Genomic DNA, 12353 nt, shown 5'->3' on the forward strand with positions numbered 1-12353 from the left:
CACATTAGGATCCAGGGACGCAGCAGCCAGCCGAGGAGATGATGAAAGAAAACCCTTATCGAGACTGACGTGGGACGCAATAATACAGCCGTGACAAGAAATCTCATTTGCTTGTCTGCGAGGGCCGAAAATAGAAATCCAGATTAATCTGGGGAAGAAACAGCTGTAAAAACACTAAAAATAAGAAACGATATTTTGGTTAAGAGCGATCCGAGCACCAAAACACTCATCTATTACAGACTTAAAAGCGCTTCAAATGAAAAATCTTCATGCCTGTACTTTGGTCTCCCAGTTATTTATGTATTTATGTATTTATTTTTACAAATGACTGCTTTTATTACAAGTCAAAAAGTTAAAAGGTAAAAAGTAGCAGGCATGATTTTCATTTCTGAGTTAGAGGATAAGTTATACTGCCCTGTATGAGAAGAGCATTCATTGTTTCAAATAGAGAGCTATAGAATTATCGTGGAGGTGAGGGTATTATATGATTATAATGTACAGCGGTGTTAGTGTGTGAACAAAATCTGTTGTCAGATGGTATTAGCACATTATTTTTCAGGGTTTTTTTTTTTCCGTGTATCATTCTAAGTGCTCATGTGGATGGAGAATGTACAAATCATTATATGAAGTTAGTTAAAGGTACATTTTAAAGCTCGTGCATGTGTATAGCAAGTTATGAACCTGATGCCAACAACTCCAGCCATACGTTAAGCAGGCACACAGGTAAGACGGATAAGGTCTTTGCGTGTCTGTCCCCAACAGCAAGACAGCGGAGTTGGAGGAGCTACAAGACGTCAACAAAACCTTGACAGAGGAGCTGAGGGATTTGAGCAGAGCTCATCAGAAGGAGGTGAGGGAACCCAGATTAGGTCGGGAATGTGCAGAAAGAGATTTCAGTTCGTTTACGAGCGGACCGGGAGGACCGGGAGGACCGGGGGGACCCGGGGCTTCTCATGGCCTGGACTTTTACTTGCGTTTCGACTCCCAAACAGGTATTTCAGCCCATTAGGAAGGCTACAGCGGAGCCAGCTATACTACACTACTAATTTTTTGTGAATGTGGAGATGCAGTAGTTAAAAAAAAAAATGGCGGATACCGTTTTTGCATTTGATTTCATCTTTGTTGTGATGCGACATCAATCTGGATGGACAGCACTGACTGCAACCCCCTGAAAGTAGACGAGACTTGTATTTGATGCCTTTTACTGTAATATACAAGGATAAGAAAGTTTACTTAAAAGGCAAGATGGACAGACAGACAGACAGATGGATAGACAGATGGATAGACAGACAGACAGACGGATAGATAGACAGATGGATAGACAGACAGACAGACGGATAGATAGATAGACACAGACGGACAGACAGATAGACAGACAGACAGATAGATAGATAGACAGACAGAGTAACAGAAATGTGTCTTCAATATGACTTAATAAAAACAGATTTTTTTTTAACCAAATGCCAGACAGAGGACCTTGTGTGCAGTGTGGTGTGAAACGTAAACATTACGATATTCGGAAATTGTTGTTTTGACACCGTGAGCTGAGCTTGTGACTCTGCACTGATGCGGCGTGGTGTCACTTTTGTCCAGCAGGTGTCAGGATCGGACGCTTTGTTCAGGAGTCTTTGGGGTTTTTTTTTTTTTTGTTTTTTTTTGTTTTTTTCTGCATGACCATAAATAGATAAGTAATGGAGCTTTAATGGTTTTACAATGAATGTGGAGCATTTCTCTTTGTCAAGCGAGCAGCCAGCACCTCCAGAAAGAATGCAGCACAACATCAGCCTGCTGGCAGCTCCTTCAATCAGAAGTAATGGATTACCACTGTTCAGCGCTGTCTCAGGCTAATTTTGGTCCATGGGGCAGCCTGCCAGTTAAAGACCGTGAATAACAGCCCAATCGCTGGACTTTGAGTAATTAATTTCATGAAACATAAAACCTCAAGGTTCAAATCTACGTCCTGTAGCCAAATTTTAAAATCCAAGACCCCCCCAGAGAACACACTAATTCAGACTTCGCTGTCATTAGGTTTGTATTAGTGTGTGTTGGGTCTGGGCATTAGTGAAACATTCCTTTGCACTATCAGGAGTTTTTCTTTTGTGTTAATTTACACTTGGTTTCAAAGACTCACTCCCTTACTGGCCTCTGCTTCAACCAGTCCATCAAACAGCGAGGTCTACAATCTAGATCTACAACCATCTCTCCTGTGAGCTCTTCACCAGTCCAGGAGAACAAAACAACAGACCGCCGCGTCAGACAAAAACTTAATGAGAACATTTATTTGTGGTGGATCGAGCCCGTGGAGCATTGCAAAAAGTCCTGGCAGTCGGAGATTAAGTCCGACTCCAGTGCATTCGCTCATCTTTCCAGATGACAGCAGTGAGTGAAAGAGTCGTTTTTCTGATCTGTGTTGAAGCCCAGACAGACGCGCAAACCACAGACGCCCTCAGTATGTCCTGCTTTCCTCTTGTCTTGATCACATCATGCTTCAAGCTGAAATAAAGCGACGTTGTCTTGTTCTATTTTTTTCGAAGGTGAGAGAACTGCAGCAGGAGAATGAGGGAAGTCTGAGGAAACTACAGGAGACGGCAGAACAGTTTGAATGGCTGTGTCAGCAGCAGCGCTACTGGATGGGTTGTGTCAAGAGGTGGCTATTTTCTCCCCGTTGCATTGACCAGAACACCGAGGCACATTACCCGATCAAAGGGCATTAAAAGCCTCCTTCTCAATCAGCCTCGTACTGGAAAAGGTGGCAACCTACATGAACGCACAATGATCACCGCTGATTATTGACTTCTGCGTGTGTATGTTTCTCTGCGCTCATCCTACTGGCTTGAAATGTGTGGGAATGGCTTGGAAAATGGTGATGTCGGGGGATTTCCATTCTCCAATTAGACTTCGCAGATATAAAAATCAGAATCAGCTGTTGGGTTGTTTGCTTACGTTGCCACTGTTAATCAAAGCTGATCAAACCACAACGGCGCAGTGCTGACGGGGTAGACAAGCTCAAATTTTTGAGCGTTTTAATGTTTTCTAACTTTCACTGTTGATTAGTTAGACACAAATACGATTTGAAAAGCTCTTGAGGGATCTGTGAGTTCTGCCAACCTCTATCAGTGAAAGTACAAACGACGGAGGGATTGATAGGAGTTTTTTTTTTTTGTTTTGTTAATTCCTGCATAAAGGCAGCAGCATGGTTGAAGCAAATTAGTATGTAAGAAGGGTTGCTGAACATCTTAAACGTTTATAGCTTTAATACAGAGAGGGGTGAGATGCAGTGAATCACACCAATGGGGATGGCGGGACACACTTTTGGAGAGTCCCTAACTGCGCTTGGTTGTTCACATGAAGAGCAACAGGAGTTCTGATGTCGAGAAGGGCGCGGGGTTGGGGGGGGGGGGTTTCAGAGGCTGCATTTCAATTTAAGCATACCGACCCCTTAGGTCCCCTGTAATGGAGACCAACACGTTATCTGGGAACAGAGTTTCAGCTGAGACGAACTTTAAGGGGAACCTTCAGAAAGGTGACGTGCTACACAACTATTTTAAATACTGTACATATTAAGGATGAGGGACACTGGTTTCCCATTTTGTTATGGGCCACAAATTCTACATTCATGTCATCAGAAGAATGAATTCAGCCTTAGTGGTTAGATATTAGGTTTCTCCTGTATTTCAATCGGTAACATGAGAAAGTCAAGCATTTAAAGGACCAGTGTGTAGGGTTTAGTGGCGTCTAGAGGTGAGGCGGCAGATTGCAACCAACTGAATGCCCCTCCCTTTCCAAGCGTGCAGGAGAACCTACGGTGGCCTTCAGGAAACGTAAAAGCCTGAAAGGCGCCCTCTACAGCCAGTGTTGGGTTTGTCCATTCTGGGCTACTGCAGAGACCCGACGGCGCAACATGGCGGGCTCCGTGGAGAAGGACCCGCTACCTATGTACGAAGGGCTCATTTTAAGCTAACGAAAACACAACCATTCTTAGTTTCAGGTGATTATACACTAATAAAAATATTATTAGGAATTTTATATTCCATTTCTGCCAACAGAGCCCCCTAAATCCTACACACTGGTCCTTTAAATGTGTTATAAAAAGTCTGCTAAAACTTTTAATCTCTGCAATAAATACCAGTATTCCCCTTCGCAAAGTCAGTGTGGGTACTTGATGTGCCACAAATATTTCTTTTTAGCCTTTAAGCTGATAAAGGATCTTTCTCAGATTCAATGCGTGATCAGACTTTATATTGCTGCTTCCTTTGTAGTTTAATCAGCCATTTTTCAGCTCTCACCGACTTTTGCGCAGTGTGACGATGTGAGTTTAACATGCACAATCAGAAAATTATAGGGTTGTGAACCATTTCCTCGGTTAAAATCTATCGGGTTGCCTTGATCTTTTTTAATCACTCTTCTAGTCACTGCTTTGAATGCGCATTAACAGTCCTATTCTCTGTAGATTCAAAGACTGTCTGATGGAGGAGAGGGAGGCTCTGCTGCAGCAGGTCAGCATGTTGGAAAAGAAAGCTGAGAAACTGAAGACGAGTTCACACGACGCCAGTCCCACACAGAGCCTCCTCTGCCCCCTACAGGACACAGAGAGCTGTGACGGGTAAGAAATACTGAATCAAACAGACAAACAAAGCCGACAGGAAACAGCTAACCGTTGTCTGAATCCTGACAATAGATGTCACACCCACACAACAGCACCAAATCAGTCTATTGAAACATTTTGTTTGTGAATTCCATCCATTTTTATACTACCACGCTGCAGGATACTGTACCTGTACAGTGTACTCACCATGATAAAGCTTTAAAAACACTTCCACAGGAAGCCACGAAATAAAGGAAACAACATTCTTCTACATGTCCCGTCGTTTTTCTATATTTCTCCCACATTGGCATGAATCTACACGGCGTTTGCAGCCGGTTAACCAGCCTTTCTCTTGAAGCAGCCCGACGACATGGGAAGCAGATGCAGTGGCCGACCTGGAGTCTCAGGAGGAGAAGTCAAACGCGCTGTATGAGGAGCTCTTTAACCAGGTATCACTTTAATTTTTCTACCCAGCAGGTTTCTTAATGGTCATTTGCACAATCTTGAAAATTGCCTGGGTGTGTGTTTAAAGAATCTTCTCACTGCAGCCTAAGGGTTATTGATAATGTCCTTACATTTTAAGAGTGCACCGGTTCATTCTTTTGAAATCTTTGGGTAGGAGACACGTGCAAACCTCAGGGGTGAAATATTATGGTTAATATTCATCTTGTTAAGTTTGCCAATCCCCAGAGCAGTTGCTGTGCTGTCGGTTCTTCCAGAAATTAGAAGCACGTCTTGGATAAATGGGTCTAAGTGGGTGTTTTCTGTCTGCTGCAGACTGTTACAAGTAAAGAGGATTGTAAGGTACCTGTAGGCTTACTCGACGCTCTTTGGTAACCAAATGTGGAGCCACAACGAATTCTGACTTCCTCAGATCTCTCATATGTGATGTAGGGCTGCGATTATTTCCATTGTCCAATAAGCTGCCTGTTATTTTCTTGATTGTTTTGTCTATAAAGTGTCAGAAAATTCCTAATAATTCCTCACAGCTCAAGGAGATGCATTTAAATTGATTGTTTTATTTGTAATAACAGTGCAAAACCAGTATATTCAGCGTACTATAATATATGACAAAGAAAAGCAACAACCAGAAAGTGCCTGATATTTCCGCCGGAAAAATTACTTAAACTATGAATCGATTATCAAAATAGTTGCTGATCAGTTTTCTGTCACTCGACTCCTCTAATATTTGTTGCAGCTCTAAGGTGAAGGTTCTTAAAAGAAACCTGTGGGAAAATCCAAATGCTCTTGGCTCCCTGTGACTTTTAACAGGACCCTTGCAGAAACCCGTCTTTTAAGAGTGCCCACTTCTGTGTTAAAACATTTCTGGACTAGAGACAAGGACTGATCTCAGGAATGAAATAGAAGACACCCAAAAAAAAAACAAAACGGGGCTAATATTCATCTGGGCGTGACTGCCAGTCTCCACAGGACTTGACACGCAGCCAGAAGGCAGAGTCTCATCATTGTTTTTGTCTTTTTTAAAGGTTGCTTGAATGCAATGCTTTATGCAATCAATGAGTAACCGCAGAATGTTTTTTTAAGAGCCCCTCAAAAACCTCTTACAGTATGAACACTTACAGTATGTCCATACGTTTCTGACACGGGCGTGTCTGTTCCAAGAAAGGAGGCATATCCCGGTCTTTGTTGGTCAAAGTCAGATGCTTTACACGCTCATCCCTCCAACCTGACTTCCTTGATACGCCTTTTTTTGCAGAGGTATGAGATCGTCACACAAATTGCCACTGATCATGAACATTGGTTGGGCCCTTAGCTGAGTGCTGCTTGTCAGGAAATTGTACACTCTGGTCATTTTTAGCCATTTGAACAGGCAACCAAAGCAGTTGCTTCTCTGGTGAGGACAGGCCCATTTTAGTTGTCAGAAACAGGTACATATTGACTACAGTTCCCTTCTGTTCTTTTAGATTTTACGAGGTCGGCTCAGAGTTTCAAAATCTCTGGATCAGAGACAACCGCAGCTCTCAGGGGTGAAATATTAGAAATCCAAAACGCGGGCTAATATTCATCAGGGCACAGCTGCCAGCCCACTGTGGGCTTGTTTTGGTGCCAGGACTGTCAAAACTCTAATCCCCATGGGTACTGAACTCTCATCCGTGTTTTTATTTTGTCTGTCGGCTGTGTATTTTAACAAGGACATGCAACTCTATACGGTGTTTGGCAGTATTTTATGCAGAGATCGGGTGTACCATTGGAAGACGCTGCAGTAGCATCAAATGGCCTCAAGAGGCCACAGGGTAAAACCATTAATCTGGCTCATTATTTGTGGTTTTTGCTCATGAAATTTTGCACGTGTGACATTCGTGGTTCCCAGAGGATGTTTCCCAGTAACTTAAGTGATTCCCTGACTTGTGGCTAGCACCATCATCAGGTCAAAGTCTTAATGTGTCCAGTTCTTTGGTTTACGATCGAATACCAGCAAACTTAATGACGTTCCCATCAGCCAGAGCTGTACTTTGTGTTTAGTGCCTATTAAGGAATGGTTAATAAGCACCAAACACAAGCACTGGTGAACATGGTAAACCTTACCTGTTAAACACCCGCTTGCTAATACAAGGGTTCCCACCCACCTGTGTTTATCCTCATTTTCAATTTGCAAATAAAAGAAACTGAGTGGAAAAGCCTGAAATTCAAAAAAATCTTGAAATATCACAAAAAAGTTTTTATGTTTGGTGCATTGAACAAAGCAAAATGCGACAAAGTGCAATGGAAACAGACTTAGTGAATTTCAAGTCAAGACGTGCATTAAGCGTGTGACCTAAACACTCACTGAAGAGACTGAAAATAGTGGCAGAAGAAAAAAATCTGATCTGTGAAGAGTGATAAGGAGACTTTTACATTCTTTAAATTAACACGAAACAAACAAAAAAGCCATATTTCATCATGTTGTCTTCATCGTTTTTACTGACTGGGGGTTTGACTTGCCTTTAATTGCCTTGTCTTGTTGTGCCCACCAGTTCTCCAACGGTTTCAATGGCAGCCAACTGGACAATTAGCGCCACCAGCTGTTTCTCTTGATGACTTAATATTTGCGTAACAGCAGTGGATGGAAATGTGCATTAGTTTGCATTTTCTTTTGCCAAATTTCTCAAAATCCTGTTCAAATTTGTGGTACATTTGGATGGAAACCCATCAATTGTAAGCATTTTGTCATGCTGACATTAGCATTCAGCTCCCTGCAACACCATGTACAAAGAATTCTGATAAGAATTTGGTTTAAAAAATTCCATTTGCAACACATGGAGTTTAATTTTTTTTTTTAACATATTAAAAGTGATGCTAGCACATAATCTGCAGCTCAACTGCATTTCCGCCCATTTTTTCTCTTTACTTTGTGTCGTAAAATTCAACGACCTGAACTGTATTGCAGAAGGATCATATTTACTATAATTGTAGATAATAGTAAAGCTGTAAATAGAGAAAATTTACTGCAGGGATTTTTTTTGTTCTTCCAGCAGGAACCAGCTTTTGGGTGCAAGGGGACATAAAAAAAAAAGGAACAAAAGAACTTTCACACTTGGGTGAAAATCAGTTTAATTCACCCTGATCCTTTAAAAAAAAAAAAAAAAAAAAGAAAGAAAGAAAAGAAAATCAAGGTATTTATCTGTGAAAGCTGTTAAAAACTAAAAAACCACCAATGAATGAATATATGTGAATTATTTTCTGGGTATACAAAGAGCTCACTTTGATGTCCTTATATACCCTGCTCTTTGTCACGTTGCCTATTCGCCCGTTGAAGATCCAGCAGGGTGGAAACATAGTCTTTTTCAGCCTAACTTCTTTGGGAGCTTTAATCCAGTGTGCAGACACAGAGAACTTCTCATCCTAAATAAATACGTACTTTAACGGGCTACTCCTCTTCCTTTAAAGTAACCAGTTCAGTCTGTTAAAATCTCTGGACCAAGAGAAGTGCTAATCTCAAGGGTGAAATTCAAATTTAAAACACAGAGATATTCATCTGAGGAAGACTGCCAGCCCCCCGTGGACTTGTAGGGCTGCCAGAACATTCATAAAACAGATACTTCATGGGCACTGGAGCCTAATCAGTGTTTTATTTTTTTCTCTCTGTCTGTTTTTAAAACGTTAGCGGTCTTTGAGGAACTCTTGCCTGCAAAGCCATTTTGCAATCAAACAGGAACCCCACAACGTTCCACAAAAAACTCCTTTAGGAAGCGTTCACGAATCCTGACAGGACCTCGAAGGCTTCATCCTCCCGGAGGATTTTTATAGTGATGAGCCCAAAAGGTGTTTGCTGGCTGCTTTGGAATTTTTAAAAAAGCCCCCACGTCTTCAGAGTGACAAGTTCAGTGTTTTCAAAATCTGTGGATGAGAGGAAGCCTGACAGACAGAACATAAGGCTAATAATGGTGTGCGGATGACTGCCAGTCCCCAGTGGAGCTGGTGTGCTGCCAGAGCCTTCAGAGACTGCCGTTACTTTCTGTGCACCGGACTCACATCAGGCCTCTTTCTCCGTCTCTTTGCCTGTCTGTTGACCGCACATGGCTGCCTCCCAAACCGTCCGCGACCTCTTCCAAAGCAGCAGAGAGATGACTAATAATGACTGGAGGGAGGTGATTGCCAATAGCCTCTGTGCTTCATTCCCCTCACCTCTCACAGGCTCTGCAGTGCGTTTCTCGGGATAATTATTCTGATTGAGTGCAGATGATGCAGGGATTTTTTTTTTTTTTTCCAGTCCCTGCAGAGCTGTGAGAGGGAGAATATTTAGCTGGAGGAGCAGGGACTGCCGGAGACATCAAGGAAACAGCCATGATGAAACACGTTAATAGCTCTGACATAATTTAAATAAACGGCAGATTCACAGCGTGTAGACATAAGATTCGTTCTTAGATGACACAGAGATAGAAAGAAAATCCTACTGGTGCCTAAATGGATGATATTGGATACATTAGAGTTGTATCTCGCTAAGAATGGTTTTGATGATTTGCAGGTCAAATGACATTTATACAACTCCAATAAAAAATGGGCTGGATCTGGTTGGAAAGTTGAAATGTTTTATAGACGTCTAGGTTACATATACAGTGCATTCAGAAAGTATTCAGACCTCTTCGGTTTTTTTTGCATTTATGTTGCAGCCTTATGCTAAAATTGTTTAAATTCATTTTTCCCCTGTCAGTCTACGCTCACTACTAATGAAAAAGGCGAAAACCGAATTTTAGAAAATTTTCAAATCGATTAAAAAAGAAAAACCGAAGTATCACATTGACATGAGTGTTCAGACTCTTTCCTATTACACTTGGAATTTAGCTCAGGTGCCTCCCATTTCTCTTGATCATCTTTGAGATGTTTCTAGACCTTGATTGGAGTCCACCTGTGCTAAATTCAATCGATTGGACATGATTTGGAAAGGCACACACCTGTCTCTATATAAGGTCTCACAGCCCGTCAATGCACATCAAACGTACTGTAGTAACTTCACTATGATAAGACCATCCCACATGAAACCAGCTACCTAAGCAGTCAGTATTAAGGCATCTACATGCTAGCAACACTGGCAACTAGTCTTTTGGTCTAGTCTAACTGTGGCTACAGGCAGTGAGGGGCTTCAGCTTACACACAAGCAACATTGTTGTCCAGCTTGGTCAAGCTTTGACTCCAGTTATAGAGGATTTTTACACTGAGTCAACAACTGAATCAGAAAAGAAAACACACTCCATCCAACAGCTCATCATGGCTGCGTAATCTAACTGTCTGATTTCTCACCGATCAGAAGGTTCCTCTAGAAAACAACAAATTTAAGTATTTAAATTCAACATAAATGCTGAATGAACATTCGTTTTACATAAACATAATAAAACCAAACACCAACACCAAATATGTTTTGTTGGAAACATTATCGCTGTATGTTTGTAAATGAATGAAGCGCCTCTTAACGGCAACGTTATTCGACAGCCGTCGCACCAGAGACATGATTTCCTATCCACAGTCCTGTCTGTGGTTTGGGCAACAGAAGCACTCTGGTTTTTGTTGTCTGTGAACACTTTACTGATACGTTCAGTAGCAATGTATTTGGGACTTGCCAAATATGCGAATGAACAACAAATCGTCATTTTGTTAATAGAAAACATAATCCGGTCACGGTTGAATTTTATTTGCTGTTGCAGTTTAGTTGTATATACATTAAATGTAATTTCTAGGAGTCATGGTTAAAATAAGGAAGTGGCATCAGTGGAGCCGGCAGTTTAGAAATAGATGAGCATGTCCTACGAGGCTACCATAGTATAGCTAGACGTAAAACAGGATTGATAAGCTACAGTTATGGACAGCGCGAGATAGATATAATAAGGACAGCCTCCATTGGGTGAGGTCTTGACTGGCTACTCAGCCAATCACTCGTGAACCCCGTTGTTTTTTGGTCCTAGGGCGCTGTTTCCTTGCACCCTTTTTTAACACACATTCACCCGCATTAGACGGACGCAGGGTCAGGAGGACGTAGCGTTGGGCTAGTGTGTAATGCACGGCTGGGACAGCGTCCTTTAGCACTGGCCTTCACTGGCTTGCAGGACAGAGAAAGTTGTGTTTTTTGCCTGCGGCTGTTAGAAGCTGTGACGTCAACTGAAGGACCTCAATATGTGACCTAGTTGTCCGAAAAACTTTTCATCCATATTTACCCGAATGTTATCCTAGATATCTTGACATGTTTTGACCTTCCGTTACTTACTGGGATATTTTTCCTGAAGGCATGTTCTCACTCTGAGTTCCCCTCTTGGACATACTTTGTTTATTGTCTTTGGTCATCTTCACTTACAGTTTATTTTTCTGCCCTCAGGCAGGGAGTTCTATCAACGGACACCAAAAACCTCCTTGAGGACAGAAGCCTGGAGCCTGGACTCATCTTTGTTTTCTCTTCCCACCTTTTGCAAACCAAAAGATAATGACTAGATGTTTGTGTGTGTGGTTAGCTATGTAGAACACTTCCCAGTCATTGTGTAGAAAAACCAAAGAATCTTGGAAAAACATACCTGTGAAACCACAAATTCACTGTTTGTCTTCCACAATTGTTAACCTGCCTTGGAAAGAATCTGCCTCGTGATATGTGACTGAATTAAACAATGTTCTATGTGCTCGTGTTCTCCTTTTGCTGTGACACATGCACATCAAATGAACCTGAAGTTGTCTGGTCACATTTTGCTGTAATTGTCCATTATTCAGACTTTGTAATCAACACCACTAACAAGAGCTAAAGCACCTGAGAATGTTCTTTTTTGTTGTTTTGCCAGCAGCTGGTGCACAGAGGAAACAGCAGATGTGAAACTGCTAAATTTCACTTTTCAGTGGGCTTTTCCTTGTCAGCAAGAATCTCTAAAGTATGTGAGGTAATACTGGCTCATACTGCTGTTAATGACTCCGAAGCTTCATCATATTTGAACCATATGATACACACACGGTGTAAAAACAAAAACAGTTTACAGGCAACGCAAATGTTTGGGCAAAGCTGTCTGAAGCTCGCATTCTCTCACACTACATGTTAACTGTATATTCACTCTTCTATGTGCATGGGGGTCACAAGGAACGGACAATAACAAAGCGGCTATGTTTTCGGATATAAACCTTAGTAAGGGATTTAATAAAGTCAAGCTAGTTTTACTCATGAAATGCAAAAATAAGAAATTATGAATCTGCCCCAGGGAAATGGAAATAAGCAGCACCTTTTATACTATAGGCACAGGTTAATTTCTGTAGCCGTTTTGCGTTGACATTTCCCTACTTTTCCTCGTGTCAAGTCAAATCA

At 41.7% G+C, this 12353-nt stretch overlaps 1 protein-coding gene across 1 annotated transcript in view; it reads left to right on the top strand.

Moving 5' to 3' along the window:
- LOC120785676 overlaps window positions 1-11656 on the top strand; it is a 15638-nt gene extending 3982 nt beyond the window's left edge. Inside the window, exons 4-8 of the mRNA XM_040120551.1 lie at window positions 763-850; window positions 2535-2647; window positions 4451-4603; window positions 4947-5034; window positions 11391-11656. Of these exons, the coding sequence (XP_039976485.1) occupies window positions 763-850; window positions 2535-2647; window positions 4451-4603; window positions 4947-5034; window positions 11391-11429 (481 nt within the window). The 3' untranslated portion in view covers window positions 11430-11656. The remainder of the gene's footprint in view (window positions 1-762; window positions 851-2534; window positions 2648-4450; window positions 4604-4946; window positions 5035-11390) is intronic.
- The last annotated feature ends 697 nt before the right edge of the window (window positions 11657-12353 follow it).

This window comes from Xiphias gladius, chromosome 23 (genome assembly GCF_016859285.1).
Source record: "Xiphias gladius isolate SHS-SW01 ecotype Sanya breed wild chromosome 23, ASM1685928v1, whole genome shotgun sequence".
In the NCBI taxonomy this organism is placed as follows: Eukaryota; Metazoa; Chordata; class Actinopteri; order Istiophoriformes; family Xiphiidae; genus Xiphias; species Xiphias gladius.